The following is a 17093-nucleotide window of genomic DNA, read 5'->3' on the forward strand; positions in this document are numbered from 1 at the left end:
TCTTTCTCTTTGAACATTATCTGACAAACTCTCGAGCGCAAAGCATGAATTAATGAACTAATGAATTTTGCGCTATAGAAATAATAAAATTATTAAATTATTATACGAAAAAATCCTTAGTCTTTATGCTTTCCACTTTTGCTCGAACAGCCAACAACAATGCATAAAACCATCCCTTCTTTCTCACATGAACTCTTCGTTAGATACGGTTTGTTTACGCTCGAGGGACACCAAGATGGCGGATAGTAACCGTTGCTAAGGTATTGGTCACGTGGGTGAAACCCAAGGATAGACGGCATTCAAAGACCAATGAAAGCCGACTTTAACCGCAGCAAATAAGTACGGATATCAAAGAACCTTTCTACCGGAAAACATTTGAAATTGCCCATATTCCCGGAGAGAAATTCAAACGAGAGTTGTGGAAAGTGTAAACAAAGCACCCTTTAGTGCCAAATCAGCACACGGAAGACCACAGTGACGCATGCGCACACGAAATGCCCTCGACCCGTCGACTTAATTTGCATATTCGGCTGCGCTGTAGTCAATAACCTCTTCAGTTAGCTTCTTGGCAACGGAAAACAATGATCAGAAAACGGGTAAAAAAGACTTTGTGGATTTTAGTCCTTTTGCTGACAGCTTGTGTATCTTTTCAGCTAGGTTTTATATGGAACACGGGTTCTTTCTTGCCAGACATCGTTCGTGAAGAAGCAGCTGAAGAATTAGATGACGGTAGACATTTGCAGCTGAAAATTGATCCTTCAAACTCTAGTGCAAAACCCTCAAGCTCCACAACAACTCCTACTTCTCAAATGTGTCACAAAACATTTCTTATAACCAGGAGATCTTGTATGCAACATTACGATCTTCTAATAATTATCTCATCTGCTCCCGGTCATCACAAAAGAAGGAATAACATTCGAAAGACATGGGCTTTCGAAAGAGCCTTCAGACCACGATGGACAACAGTTTTTCTGGTCGCTCAAACACGGGAAGAAGGAGTGTCAAACTTGTTGCTAGACGAAGATGAAACTCATAAAGACCTTGTGCGTGCAAACTATTACGACCACTACTGGAATCAAACCCGAAAGATACAAATGGGCTTCGAATGGGCCGTAAGGTATTGCAATTTCTCGTTTCTTTTGAAGATAGATGACGACGTGTTTGTGCATATTCCAAGAGTTCTCTTCTTCTTAACAGCGACCACCACGCCGAAGAAAAAGCTTTACGCTGGCTGTCATTATGCGAACATGGGCCCTCATAGGAAAGGTAAATGGATGGTTACTTACGAGGAATATAACGAGACGAGATATCCGGATTTTTGTCCTGGCTTTGGATATATTTTATCGCACGATGTTGTAACTGCTTTTGTTGACACGTTCTCTTATTTGCCGTTCTTTCGACTGGACGATGTTTACGTTGGCATGCTAGCGAGTAAGAACGGGATAAGTATTACAAATCATAAAGGTTTTGAAGTGAGGCATCCACGTGGATCTGTTTGTGTTCCAACAAAGAATACTTTAGTAAGACATGATGTTGGAGAAGAGTGCCAACTGAAGATGTTTAATTCACCCACTTCCCATGGGTAGTTCAATGGCGTGGTTAATACATACGGTATTATCCGTTATCTGTTTTAGCGTAGCTTATTTAGAGCTTTTTAATTTTGAATGTGTCTATCTTTAAAAGACAAATGTTAAAATTAGGGTACTGAATGTCACAATATTTACTCAAAATGAGATTGAGTGTCAGAGCAAGTCATATATCTGTCAATGTTAGGAGCAGATGCCGAGAGACATCTGTCGCAGTTTGCGTTAGAGCATCTCAAGCGTGTCGCTGATTTTGATGCTGCTCGCGTTCTCTTCGAATGAATCTCTCTCCAACTTATGCTATTTGGGTTTAAGGGTATTTGATGCTACAATATTTTACCGGTATAAGTTATCCTGAGTGCAGCTATTCAGAGCATTTCTTTTATCAAATTTTGGATGAACACGCGCCTGTGAAACTTTTCGCATAAAGGGGAAGCCAAACCCTTATATTACAGACGAAATCCACGAGCTTATGGCTACTAGAGATAACTGGAAACGTGAATTCAAGCGAACAAAAGATCCTCTTGCTTGGTGCGCATACAAAAAATTCCCGCCGCAAAGTTACGAGAGAAATCCGAATGGCGCAAAAGGAGTTCGTTTCACAGCAAATTCAAGACAACAAGAATAATAGTAACACCATGCGGAAAGCAATTCGTAGTTGTATTCCAAAAAAATCTCAATCAAAGACGACTTTTTCAAAGGACAGTGAAGTTGTTGCTAATGAATTTAATAATTTTTTGGCATCCGTGGGCAAGGACACAGCCGAGAAAGTCAATTCAATGGCAGAGCAATTCAAGCATGACATTAATGACAATAGCAACGTCTTTGTCCCTAAAGAATATCCGGCGTTAGAACAATTTTCATTTAATGATGGTGTGAGTTGTGATCAAGTGGAACTTGTTATTTCCTCTATGTCATCAAATAAAGCTCCTGGAATCGACAAAATTCCGATGTATGTTACCAAAGATTGCCTACCATCCATATTGCCATCAGCGTCACTTCAATTGTTAATGCCACATTCAAATCATCTCAGTTTGCCATCGACTGGAAAAAGCTGAAGTTGTTCCTATTTTAAAGGACGGTGACCCAGAAATTCCAAGTTATAATCGGCCTATCTCGCTTTTGCCAATAGTATCTAAAGTTTGCGAGAGGGCCACCCATGACCAACTCACTTCATATTTGTCGATTAATCAACGACTGAGCTCTAAAAAAATGGGTAATACGAAATGGATCTCAACTGAAACTTCTGTTATCCTTACAACTGATTCCATATTGGAATGTATTGACAAAAAGAAACTTTCTGCAATTGTTCTACTCAATTTCAGTAAAGCTTTTGATTCCATCAACCACAATGTTCTTATGGCAAAGCTACAGGACGTTGGGCTTTCGGCCCAAGCCATTAAGTGGTTCAACAGCTATCTGTCTCCTCGATACCAAACCGTTAGGATTGACTCTGCCTACTCTGACTTCCTACCACTGTCCTGCGGTGTGCCCCAGGGGAGTAGTCTGGGTCCACTTCTCTTCAATATCTATATTAACGACCTTCCAAGTATTGCCACATCTTGTAGCACTCAATGCTATGTGGATGATACTAAACTACTCTTGACGTTCAGCCTTGACAATAAAGAAAATGCCATCTGCAAGCTTAATGATGACCTAAGTAAAATATCTAACTGGACATTTGTGAACTTTTCTTTTATTAAATCCCGAAAAATCCAATCTTGTCATCTTTGGAAGTATAGAGAGCAATGACAGCCAAAGTTGGAGACTTCCGTCTAACACTCTTGGGAAAAGAGCTCCTGCCTGTCGATTGTGCCAAGGACTTGGGAGTGATGCTTGACTCAAACCTTACATACAGAGATCATGTGGAGTCAACAGTTGCTAGTTGCATGTCCAGGCTGGGACAAATGAACCGTGTGAAGCATGCATTGAACAAAGATACATAAAAAATCCTGATAAATGCATTAGTTTTCAGCAAACTGTATTAATGCTCCGACGTGTGGTGTAACACCACTGAAAATAATTTAAATAGAATCCAAACGGTACAAAATTTCGCTGGCCGTATTTTATGCGACAAAAAGAAATACGACCATATTACACCAATTCTTAAACAATTGCACTGGATACCAATAAGAAAACAACTGTACTACCGTAATGCAATTCTGGCTTTCAAATGCATGACTGGGTGCGCGCCTGAGGCCCTGACTTCACTTTTTGTTCAAAGATCAAAAATCTCAACACGTTCGACAAGGAACTCACAGAAGCTACAGATCCCACTTTGTAAGACAGCAACCGGTCAAAGATCTTTCCACTATAGAACTGTTAGCCTTTGGAACGGTCTGGATACAGAACTGAAACTTGTTGCGAACATTGATATGTTTAAAAGAAAACTCCAAATCTTTGCTTGTTTCTGAATTTTTGAAATCTGAGTAGTACTTCTGATTAGAATATCTATTTTTTTTAAACCAATCGTGTACATATGTTTTTATATATATTTTTAGATTATATTATATTAGATGTTGTGATTAATTAATTTTATTTGAATGTATAGTCAGTAATTTATATATTGTTCCTGAAAAGCCCCATTGGGGAGGCGACAATAAAGTATCTATGTATGTATGTATGTATGTATTTTGAATAATCTAAAAAAACAGAACTAGGGCATTGAATGCTACAATATTTACCGATAATCAGGCTTGGTATTAGACAGGAAACAAATCAGTATTAATCTGGCCGAGATATCGCGTTGAAAGCAGCAGAACTCGGCAGATTTTGACCTTACATTCCGTAAAAGTTAGGCCATTTATTTTCCCTTTCACTTTAATTAAATGTAATTTGAAATATTCTGAATGTGTAGAAGTATTTTTTGTACGTATTTGTTGCGTATTCTATGGTTCTCGAGGATAAATGCAATCACTGTTTTTAAGAATGCAATTAGAGGGCTAGACCGGTTTTCAAGGAGATCAAATCTGATGTACGTCGTAGTTTGAAGCCTTTCAATGATTTGGATGACCGCTTTGATCCTTCTTTAACAGCTCGAACTAAACGCTCTTAAAAGTTCTCCAATGGTACACGTATTTACACAAATTTGAAGTGATAGTGTTTGAGACCGGTTATGGCCACAAAAATGCCTATTGTTGTGTTTAGGGTGTTGTGTTACAGAGCGTTACTACAGCAAGGACTTTTCCTATATATACTCGATCATGTTGTAAATCTACTTTCCTAAGTTAAAGAAAATAAAGTAATCGTAGGTATTGTATGGTAAATATACTATCTTGATCATTGCATGAAGGAGAGTTGACATTCAGAGCAATGAAAGGAGTCACTTGATCAAATATATATTCTACCTTGCGCAAGGCGACACACCGGTAGGCCGGAAAGGCTTTGGTAGGCCTGTGCGACTCTTACCATTTGCAAACGCTTTTAAGACCTCTTGTAAATCTTCTGCCCTCAAAGTTTAGCTCTTATCAGAATATATTTTGATGATTTTCCTTTCCAACGTGATAGTAAGGGTTGGCTTTATGGTGTCATTCCTGAGGTTTGGCAAACCCGGATGAGAATCAGTATAACAAAAGGCAATATTTTCTTCTGCGCGCGTGCTATTTTCTTTGTTTGTAAGTATACTTTTTTATCCCGGAGAAAGTAGCCCCAGAGATTCGTTTCTCAAAACCCTCATCAAGTTATCCTCTATTTTGTAAAACTCCGTACGCTTTTGTTAAACGTGGAGCGCGAGAAATTCGTTCTTAGGAGGCGTAAGGCTTCTCCGTTTAAGAATCCCGTATTTACGCTTGGTGGAAAAAAATTCGTGTATTGGAGGATCTCTGTCCCTTTGCAATGCGTTTGCTTGTCAATGTTCGATTCTCGTTAAATAATTCGCGTCTAGAAATGTAATTTCTGCATTTGATATTGTTCACAGAGCCATCGGGTGTGTGTAAAAGCTGCCATTTGTGTAGACTGGTACTTAGGCAGGACTGCAGTTTCGATTCTCTCTGAATCTCGTCAGTTACCTCCCAAGAACGAATTCATCACGGAGGAATGACAGGAGTCGCGCAGGTCCATAATTCTTTCGAAAGAACGGCAACAGATGGTAAATCCTGAGTACGCTCTACGTATATTCACGCTATCTCGCTGCCACCAAAGATGTTCACTCGACCGCATGCAAACGACTCAACTTTTGTTTTACGATCATGATGCAACGCAGTCAGAGTGCGCACACCTTGTAACTTACATTAAGAATAAAATTTGAAACCGGCGTCAAATGGTAATGTATCGTGCGTGTCCAATTTGCTTCACTTAAACTATCAATCAGAAAGTTGCTCTTGTTTGTTGTTCAATCAAGAAAAAAAGTAAATTTGCATCTGGAATTGATTTGCAGAGATAGGACTTACTGTTTCCTTCTACTCTTAATACCTCCCTACTAACTTTGTCACCGCAGGGAGTATCCAAAGTTCTATTCTTCTGCTCCGACTTTGGATATATATAATATCTGGCGACGTCGTAAGTGCATTTGTTGACAATTTCTCTTTTTTTGCTGTTTCAAGCTTTTGGACGAGATATTACTTACACTTGACAAAGCGTAAATTAAATCTACATAATGTACACTAGCAGAGGTGCTAAATAGGTAACACAATGCACCAGCCTCAGTGATCCAGCAGGAGAGATTTTACAATTGCAAAGTTTGCATATATGTCACTCTATGGAGACAAATGAAATTTAGCAAAAATGTCTCTTTATATATGTTACAGAAGCGAAAGATTTTGCAGTTAGTTAACTGCAAAATGTTCGTCCACACATATAAGGAAATCAGGTAATTCGCGATTAATTAACTGCAAAATATTTGTCTCAATATATTAGGGCATCAGTGACTTCGCCATTAATTAACTGCGAAATGTTCGTCTACAAATATAAGGAAATCAGGTACTTCGCGATTACTTAACTGCAAAATATTCGTCTCAATATATCAGGGCATCAGTGACTTCGCGATTAATTAAATGCGAAATGTTCGTCTACATATATGCAGAGATGTTTCATTGCAAATTTTCATAATTTCTCTATAGGTATAATTAATAACAAATTTTTTACTTACATTAATTCCCGTATCTTACCTATAGTTGTGCACTCTGGGGAAATAATTATAATGCTTCAATTTCTAAAGTAGTAAAATTACAAAGCAAAGCAGTTCGCATAAGAAATGATGTTCCTCTAATGGAACCAATTACTCCTCGTTAGACCGCTTGGGACTTTTGAAAGTTTGTGACATTGTAAAACTAATTACACATCTTTACTTCTGAATGACTATTTTAATGCTGACAAACATTTAAACTTAGAAATCTCGTTAGTGTCCGAGCTGCATGACTATGATACTCGAAGTGTATCCCACAACCTTTCGTACATTCCTTCTTTTAGTCGAGCAAATCGCAGAATATTTAGTCCAAAAATTCTAGGAAATCGATCAACAGACACATTAATCGCAAATCGCAGAAAACAATATTTTCGGTCTTTTTCAAGCGACTCGGTGCGGTTAAGATGTACATGAGCCATGAAAGCCTTAAAATTTGCATTTGAAATAAAATTGAAACCGGCGTCAAATGGTAACGTATCGTACGTGTCCAATTTGCTTCACCTAAACTGTCAATCAGAATACTGTTCTTGTTTGCTGTTCAATCAAAAAAGAAAGTAAATTTGCATTTGGACTTGATTTGGTAATGGCTGTCGCGGGGAATGTAGCAACGAGAATTTGTATTTTAATTATTGTCAAGCAACTGCAAATTGTTTATATTGTTTTATTTCTACCGTACTACCATTGTAATGTTCTGTTTGTATTCAGTTAAGTTCGCGTTTTGCGTGAGGTATGTAAGAATTACGTAACGCTGGTAGCCATGTCTAGAGAACGAGAGACAATATCTCTAAAAAGAAGCGGCTTTCAATACGGAAAAAACCGCCATTCTGTCATCGTTAACTGAACTCACGCTTGGCTACCGCGTCTAGGCTTGGTAACGACCCCTACAATACTCGGTACCAGTCTTATAAATGTATTTTCGCCAGTATGTACATTGCTTTCGTTAGTCAATTTTCATTGCTGGTTGATTTCATCTAAGTCGGTCGTTTCATTAGTTTTTTGCAAGCGCCGTGTTGCTTTTATTTAAGAGTTCTTTTTTTCGCCGTTCTTTAGACTGGACGATGTTTACGTTGGTAGGCTAGCGGGTAAGAACAGGATAAATGTCACGAACAACAAAAGTTTTGAATCATGGCATCCTCCTTAATTTGAATATATTTGTTTCGATGACGGATGCTTTATTAAGGCATGTCATGATATTGCTGGTCGTGCCCGTGGGCAATATTACAGTTCTGACCCTACAAAGCCCTAGATAATGTAATGCAGTTGGCTATTTTCCATTTTACATTCGCTTACTTCTGTTACAGAAAAGACAGAGAAACACTTAGTTATCTTATTCAGCCCTCGTAAAAAATGACTGATCTTGGAACCGACGAGAATGGATTGGTTCTCGCAGTCAAATCCTATTCAGCATTGAGCTCGAACGCGATAAATTCCGCGTTCACCAAATCAGGGAGTTTTCCCGTGGAATAGTTTCCGTATGGCGTTTGCGAGTCTTTTTTCCTCCTCTCGACTTTAGTTCATTTTTCGATGAGTCGCCTTTAATACCATACATACAATTCACAGAAGTTTCTACCTTATGTGTCTGTTGATCGAGTTTTTCACCTTTTCCTTCTTGTCTAGTTGGATCTCCGACTGGGTCGGTGACAAAACCAGATAAAAACTCATCGTTTCCTGACACCACAAAGCTGTTTCGTCTTTCTCTTTGAACATTATCTGACAAACTCTCGAGCGCAAAGCTTGATGACCTTGTCACTTTCCTCTTTGAGAATTTGTAGAGTCGCTTAATGAAATTTCCCCTCTGTGTGCTAGTTTCAACGATGTCGTCGAAACGATCAAAGTCTTCTGGAAATAGGTCCTACAGGATATAAGGAATAGCGTTAGTGTCTTGACAACTGCCTACCCTCCCTTCCCACATACCCCGCCAACACTGATTAACCCTAACTTGTTAGAATTTAACTGTTGTTGGATTAAGGTATTGTTACTATTGTCATTATTGTTGTGAGGTGAATTGGAAGTTGTTATTTTGAGACTTTTCCAGTTAAGCCTTTTGTTTTGTTAAGCCTTGCCTTTTGCGCCTACGTGTTTTTCTGGTAGATTTTTTTTTTTTTGGCTCAGTGCGCGGATTTCCTTATAACCATGTTAGACATTTTAATTGCTTCAGTGTTATGGTTGAGGATAATTAGTTTTATAGGTGGTCGTGTTGATTTGCGTTAGTAAAGATGACCTTGAGTTCTACCCACACTGAAGTGAAGATCAGTCTTGTTTGCGTGCGCGATTCCTGTGCACAGCTGTTAGCGCTCAATTGGTTCTTTGGCGCTCGACGAGTACCGTTCGGTGAGGGCCACTCAGGTCTTCCCTTTTTGCAAAATAAACGGATACACCATAGAAACTCTCACGGTCAGCTAACCCTAACATGTCTACGGTTTTCCTACTTAATACGTTGGTACTTCTCACTAGAGAGAAAAAAAGGAAGCGTCGCTGTGGTAGAAGGCTTTTGAAGGAGAATTAAAAAGAAAGTACAGAGTCCTAGTACCTCTGGTTAATTTGCTTAAGCGAGTTATACAACCCTTCGGTTAACTTCCACTCATATATAGCTCCTCGCTTATTCGAATAAAAGGACACTATTAATGGTGCATTACAGGCGCGTGGAACAAGGCTATGTATGGGCGAAAAACCAGTGCCGCATACTTGTTGTTTGGTTATGTAATAGACGAACGAAATCGCTTATAATGTGAATCAAATTAAGACTAATTAATGTATCGTACAGCTTCCAACACGAATTAAATTCTCTGAAAAATCGATTATTCCAATATCAAAATGTTCCACCAGGTATTAAATACGATATCGATACTGCCCCATTTTCTCCTTATAGCCTTTTAATTTTGGATTACCTCCCGGGAGTTCCGCAGTCCCCTTGTGTCAAAAATGTTTCTGAATCAAATGTCCTTTTACAAAATACACTGGGGTCATATTCATACACGCATACTCAGTTGAACTACTAGTATTTAGGGAAGAGTGCATTGCTTTTACTCGAAAAACCAAGGTCACGGTCTTGTTGACTGTAAAGCGATCTATCCGAATGAAAACGTAAATACCTTGCTCTTTCTCCATGAAACGATTCTGGAAAAGAAAGATGTGTTTTGTTTCTCTGGGGAAACATCTTTATAATTTGTTACCTACAATGAAAAGTAAATTCAATTACTAAACAAAAAAATTCTTTTTGTTTCCAGACTGGGTCTGGCCCTGTTTCGGTAGCAAAGGTTTGGGAAATTTTTTAAGAATCCCATCACTTCTTCTAAGACTTTTGCCTTGAGGTGTTCCTCGTAGAATTAGGAAAGATAGCATTTATACCTACGCACAATCAAATACAAATTAAAGAAATGATTTTATTCAAGGGGTAAAATTTTTAGGGTATTGGTCAAGTGGTAATTTTCTTATCGGAAAGTCATCCAAAACACTGCAAATACAACTAAAAATTAAGATACATTTAAACCAGCCATTCAGTTTAGCCTGGAATATCAGTAACCATCTTTTTGGTTCTTTGCCGTTTGAGAACGGTATCCCAATTCGAACCAAAGAAATTCTGCGTGTCCTATATATTTCCATTAACTTGCTGTAAACTTGTCATGAACTTCCCACTTTCCGATGACTTTCAATGCCATCCTCATCTTACAAATCATCCTTTGAAATCTTGAAGCGGTAAGCCGTCTACGAGTGTTCTAAGATCGCCTGTGAAAGGGCAAAAAGTATAAGCCACCACCTATACTTACCACGTAATGTTGCGAGCTTGTAAATTGTCGCTCAGGAGACGAATCTTCCCGGCCATTTGTGTCCGAGAGTGAATAAGAAGCATAAACCTTTGGTTGATGAGGACTAGGTAACGACTCCGTCGATTGTGTCATTCGGTAAACACGAGACCAAGGCAATAAGCTGCTTCTTGTTGCGTGACCTTTAACGTGCAAGTCTCCCAAAGAAGGGTCAAATCCTTGGGGAAGCCGACCGGCGTACTTTTGATCCGTATAGGCAACCCTTTTAGGGGTGTTGCTTCTGTCTCTTTCCATTCTAAGATTGCCATGATGATTCAGAGAAACACTGGCATCGACGCTATTCTTGTATAATAAATGTTGAGTTTGTATTGTATTTTCTCCTCCTAATAATTTGCGATCGGAAGAAGCTTGACTGGATTGCTGATGAATCGAAGCTTGTTCGGAGCGACGGTCTCGTTCGATCGCTTTTCTCTCAAAGCGAACTCGTTTGAGGCTGTGGTTCCCACTCATTAAGCCATTCATACCCTCGGCCTAGAAAGAGGAACAATCAAAATAGCCCATTTCCGAATTACCCTTGGCCTCACTTTCAAAACGAGTCCTGGTGCTCATCCTTTCATATGATTATAAGTTTTCATTCACATGCAAATTCAACTCATTTTCACCAGAATGGTTGGGCACCAGGCCTCGCTTTGAAAAAGAGGCCAAAAGTAATTCGGAAATTGCCTATTGTGAATCAGCTCAAACATCAGATAAGCTTGAGAGCATGCGCAGTGGCCCTCATTATCATTAGTGCAGCAGGTGGCGCGCTGCTCTCTGCCTGCGGAAAGATTTGAGACCAGTCGGGGGTTCTGGCACTAATTAACAATTTTTTCACTGAAGTAGAGGTGAAAAGTGGTAGAGGTAAATATCCACGAGTTTCACCGACACTGAGGTAAATAACTTTTTTCTTATATACTACACAGACTCCAAAACTAGTTTAGATCTTTCAATATACCGAAAAATGGTTGCTTACGAAACTCTAGATGCGCGATTTTGTCTCATCGGCTGCTCGAAGGTGAATAATACTTGCTATTCACTTCCAACCTAGCCAATCAGCGCCCGCGAAAAGCACTATTCACTTGTATAGCATATATTGATAATAATTGTCAGTGCTAGTCCCCTGGCCGACCTCGCTGCTTTCTTTTTCACTGGGCCCCATCCTTTCGCAAGGAAGTGCCAGTTCCAAAGCACTTTTTATGTCGGGGTCTTCTCACAAGCTAACATCACCGAGATTGAAACGAGAGTTTACTCAGTCTTAACTCAGTTTATTAAATGAAAAATTGAACTGTTTTTCTTTTCTCTGGAAACGCCCCCCCCCCCCCCCCTAATTATGTTTCCAACTTGTCTCGGGGAAGAAGATTGAAGGAAACGGCACAAAGGTCCGTTTGAATTGAGCCTGTTCCTAATCTCGTAACCAGGTCCTACCGTGTGACTGAAATGAAGTAATACAACCACCGCTTGCCCGTGGTAGGCATGAATACGAGACTAGCCTGTTCCAAGCGTTCATTTTGTAAAGCTAAATACGATAATAAGCCGCGCTATAGTAGTGGGGGAGTGAAAATACTAAGGAGGCTTGGCTCGAGTCGCGTTCTTTATCCGACTCGCCTTAAACCTTTCTCACGTTTTCACTCTTCCGCCACTATCGCGCCGTCATTTGGTATTTCGTTCTGTTTTACTCACTGAACGCTCAGAAACATGCTTATTTGAATAAACTAGCTATTATTGTGATAACTTGGATCTCACGCTAGTTTCAAAATATAGATTTTGCGGCGTCACTCATGGATTTGTGTGGCCTTTAATCGCATACAAAGTGTTCAAGGTTCTAAAACATAATTGAGTTCCATCTCAAAGGTTGCGGTTAGTTGTAACATAATACCTGACATAGGAAGTTTGCGCAAGCTTCATTTCCACTCTCTACAGCAACTTCGAATGGGGTTCTACCCAATCTGTCGCGAAGTTTGATTGCCACACCCCTGAGTAACAAGAGCAAATTGAAAAGAAAGATGTTCATATAAATATTTATTTGGAGATTGGAGGGTATACACCATGGTTACTATTGTTAATATATCGTTCGATAGCCGATAGATGTGTTGATCAATAATCGATCGGTAGTCGGCTGTCAATTGACTCACAATCGGGTGATGTATTAAGCGAGATGACGAGAAATTAGACGATCGTTGGGATACTATCGTTAGATTATCGGTAGAGTGTCGTTCGACCATTGGCCGACCACAGGCCGACTATCGGCCGACTGTGGACCAATTATCTACCGACTAGCGGCATTAAACTTACGGGTAACAATCGATCTCCATATGGATCGACTATCGACCGAAATATCTGACTTGGGTCAAGGTTGAACGGGAAAATATTTGCCGACAGTGAAGTCCTGTTCACGAGGTGGTCATGTAACATTTCGAATTTTAAGGCCGTTCACTCTGAAAAAGAAAATGATGACCAACAAAAACATACTCACCCTCGAATAAGGAGTTTTACCACCTCTAGATGACCGTTTTGTGCAGCTACATGTAAAGGACTGGAGCCAAGTTTATTTCTCTCATTACCTAATCTGCTAATGTTACCCAGGAGCCACTCGACGCAGGAACGGCGGCCACAAGCTGCCGCTGAATAGAGACAAAAAAAAAAATGAATAAAATTAAAGATGCCTTGACCATAAAAGTGTTAAGGCAGAGAAATTTTCTGCTATTTGTTGGAAATAGTCCTTGTTCGAAAAGTATAGACCCTAGGCTGGATGACTGGGTTTAACACACGAGGTCGAGGCTTGATGGTAAACTTCACTGGAAAAAAGCCATTGGAAACGTAAGACACCGACATAACCGGCACTTTCAAAAACAAATTAAACAAACCGAAAAAGAAAAAGGATTTTAAAGGTATCTCTAAAAAACATTGTAAAGTGTAGTTGTCCGCTTATGTAACTTTTACTACTGTCTACATGCGTAGATGAAAAGCACTCTGACATGAACTTTAATCATAGACTTGGCGACTTATCTATCTTTTTATGATAGAATTTAAGACTGATACCGTAATGTAAAGGCGTGTTCGCAGCCCTGTCCCGACCCAGCGCACTACAGCCAGCGGAGCTTAGCAGAAACACCAGGCAGCCCAAATGACCCTCAAGAGCCGCTGCATGGACAGCGGTCATACCATCTACAGACATCTCTCGGGAAAATGTCCCCGAGTGCTTTGCGAGCCATACCAAGCAGTTTAAATGACCCTCTTGGGCTAGAGATAGCAAATGAGAGTATAATTGATTGAAAAAGAAAGGAAAAATGTAATAAAGGAAGAGATAGATAGATAGATAGATAGATAGATAGATAGACAAACAGACAGACAGATAGGTAAATGGATAAATAAATCGATAAATGGATAAAAGATTGACAAGTAAATAGATCGGTAAATAAATAACTAGGTCGATTAATAGATAGTTGGAGAATTAGGTAAATGAAAATGAAAACAATCATTCGGAAGCCCCATTCTTTACTAAGCCATTTTCTCTAAAAAGCTTCCCCCGTCTCAACTTCAGATTCAGATAAGCCACCCTCTCTAACATGCCTCCCTCCAGGCGCGTAGCGTCCTCTACGCATACACGCACGTGCGTACTTGAAGTGACCAGAAAAATTTGAAAACAATGTTTTGTTTGCGCCAAGTTTGCTCAAAATAAGGGAAAAACGCCTTGTTCTTTGCCTGTATTCACACAGCTATTTCAAACAAGAAATAAAGAACGCAGTATATTTCGCTCAGTTTACGTAGGTTTTTAGATCATATGTACTTCTGCGTACTTGAAAGAATGACCACGCTACGCGCCTGCCCTCCTCTGCCCCCCCTTCTGTCACCAATGAAAAACTGCATAATGGTCGTTATATCGATGTCCGTTTAAACCACGATAGCTCCTCTTACCTGAGAAATAAAGTGGTGTAACGCCATTGTTATCCTGTTGTAAGAATAACATTTGAAATCATTGTTACTGCTAAGATCGAGCGCATTCGTAACCTTATCTACCCGGAATCATTAATCATGAACATCATTAAAGAACGACTCTGGTTAAAAACTGTTAAAATTTCAGCTGACTTTTACAAACCGTTAAAGAGATGCTTTTAGAAGCCTTTCGGTGAATCCACTTGAGACATTCAAGATGGCCACCGGCGGCCGCGTAATGAGCTGGTACCGAGCCCTCAGCTGACCTTTACATGTAAAAAGAACTAAGAATGAACTAATACAAAGTAACAGAAGGGGTTTACGTTACCCAAAATTCCTTCACCTCTAGTTGGTTGTATGAGGGACAGTCTTTTTAGGGCTTTGAAGATGGTAGGCTATCCAGCTTTAGCGATATGTGTATTCTTATGGTTATGATGAAAACGGATAATATGGTAGTTGAAAGCCGAAATATGATTTAAAATGTGGAAAGCAGGTTTTGGAAATCCATCGTATTCGTGTAGGTATTCCCATCTAAGGCCCATTTTCTCAGACTTTCTCGAATTTACACTTAATACAGGAATCTGCCTCGTAATAATTATATCAACTGAAGTCTGTCGAGAATTGATAACTTTGTCATCTTGCTTAAACGCTGAGTTTCCCAAACTAAAAGTTTACGGAAATTAGGCACTTTGTAAAAATATTCTGTCGTCTAAAATGATAAAGTGTTACCAGAATCCAAACGCTACGAGGAAGGTCTAGAGTTAAAAATTAAACGCGGTCTCTAAATTGCTAGCTTACTATTGTACTGAAAACGAATTAAACGTATACAAAACAGAACAGTATTTAGGTAAATAAAAACGCGTAACTAAATCAATGGTGCCTTTCGTGCGAGACCAACATATCGTTCTACCTGAAAACAGATACGTTACTTGGCATTTTCAAAGAAATATTTTACCTAGCTGTCAGGCTGCTTCCATGTTTAACGAGCCATTTTGCACACACTAGATAACCACGATAAATCGCATGGTGAATGTGACACAGTCCTTGCTGGTCCAGAACGTTTGGAGCGAATCTCCCAGCAGCGTACAGCGCTTTTAAGCGCTGCAAATGCTTTGCTTCGCGTGTAGCCGCCATCGGGATTATTTTAATACACTTTACCAAGGAAAAACGTCAGTGACGTCTTTAAAACAACAGTAAGCGTAATGAGTTGTCGTTTTACACTTCACTTTCTGGAACCTATCCTTCGTTGGATCCCGTAGTTATCTATCTTCATTTTTTTTCTCAGAATAAATGGAGTGCTGTTTGGAATCCCTTTTTCTCGGATGAGCGCTTTCCACGTGTTTGTGAAGCAACGCCATGCGATGGAACAACAAAAAAAAATCTTCAGATTTGGTATTTAAAAGTAAAACTTTTCTTGGGAGATGAACCTGATTTTACGATTTTTTTATTTTTTTTTCAGGCGGTATCGATAAAACAGAATAACAATGATGTTAAATAATTAAAGATGCTAAAAGAAGAAAACAATAAAAGTTTTACAAAACTAAAACCATGATATAGGATCTTTAGATATTTTTTTGTGTCCATTTGTCCTTTACATAAAATATTTACACAAATTGCGTCCATTCATAGAGCATCTACAGCCTATTAGCCGCAAGAGAGAAGTGCAGATGCTAATATCCTCACTATATCTGGTTCTGGAAGCTTTTTTTTGCGGAGCGCTTTTGAGTTGAGCTAAATCTTGTGATGCCAGTTGAAGAAAGTAATAAATTGTGCCTTGTAGGAGTGCGCTAGTGACGTCAGCAATCCAGAATGACGCAAGTAAACACGGTTGGAGATCTGGAAAGTGTGGAAAGCATGGAAATCCTTCCCGAACACACTTCAATTGTTTTTCATTTTCCTATTTTTTAACCTACGAATGCAAGCTTTGTAAATCCAAAATTTAATTGCTTGTGTGATCGCTTTGGAGTAGCAGAGTTGGTAGTGGGGGAGGGAGGGGGGGGGGGGGGAGGAGGGAAGGAGAGAATGCGATTTTAGATTTTTCAACCGGAGCGAATCATAATAAGGTTAAGACAAAGTGGTATTGATGCGCCTGTAATTACAAGGGCCTTTATTGAGGAGTATTTTTTTTAACCCTTTTTTTTTCCCAACGGAACTAGGGAACTGTAACATGGACGTGCACGCGCACGTATTGGGAGGGGGGTAGTTGTAGTAGAAACCATCATGACTTTTCAGTACGGACTATATTTGAAATTATGACTACGCTATTTCAATAGACTGGGTACACTTAACAGGCATAACTAAATTTCAGGGAATGAGTGGTGATTGAACCCTGAATGGAAATACCTTGTGTGTAAAGAAACTTCAATGAAATACTTAAAGTTTATGGGTAACGCGGTGCGCGTGTTTCACTCTATTTGCAATTATAAGCTCAGTGGCTAGGCTATGAAATTGTGCTGTGTTCCTCGACACAATGTCCGAGGAACAGGTACAATTGGGTGTCTTAATGCAGAAAAGTGACGCCAATCCTTGGTTAAAACGGCCGACCGAACTTTAATAATCAGTACCTAAACTACAGTTACACAATATATTACAACCTCAATATGCATGCAACTTAGCTATATATGTTTACTCTCTGGGATCTCTCATGTCATG

General features: G+C 39.5%; 2 protein-coding genes across 2 annotated transcripts; one reads left to right on the forward strand and one right to left on the reverse strand.

The window, feature by feature from the left end:
• The first annotated feature begins 581 nt into the window (after nucleotides 1–581).
• Nucleotides 582–4202, forward strand: LOC111339317 (beta-1,3-galactosyltransferase 5). Its single transcript, XM_022945945.2, has one exon. It carries the CDS (start codon nucleotides 582–584, stop codon nucleotides 1584–1586), a length of 1005 nt encoding a protein of 334 aa, XP_022801680.2. The 3' UTR covers nucleotides 1587–4202.
• A 2392-nt stretch (nucleotides 4203–6594) lies between these two features.
• On the reverse strand, nucleotides 6595–15575 carry LOC111339318 (uncharacterized). Its single transcript, XM_022945946.2, has 9 exons — nucleotides 15397–15575; nucleotides 14605–14707; nucleotides 14424–14457; nucleotides 13548–13748; nucleotides 12982–13129; nucleotides 12385–12481; nucleotides 10473–11000; nucleotides 9798–9878; nucleotides 6595–8557 (listed from the first exon to the last, which is right to left on the reverse strand). Exons 1-9 carry the CDS (start codon nucleotides 15573–15575, stop codon nucleotides 8141–8143), a joined length of 1788 nt encoding a protein of 595 aa, XP_022801681.2. The 3' UTR covers nucleotides 6595–8140.
• Nucleotides 15576–17093: the final 1518 nt, after the last annotated feature.

This window comes from Stylophora pistillata, chromosome 3 (assembly GCF_964205215.1).
Source record: "Stylophora pistillata chromosome 3, jaStyPist1.2, whole genome shotgun sequence".
In the NCBI taxonomy this organism is placed as follows: Eukaryota; Metazoa; Cnidaria; class Anthozoa; order Scleractinia; family Pocilloporidae; genus Stylophora; species Stylophora pistillata.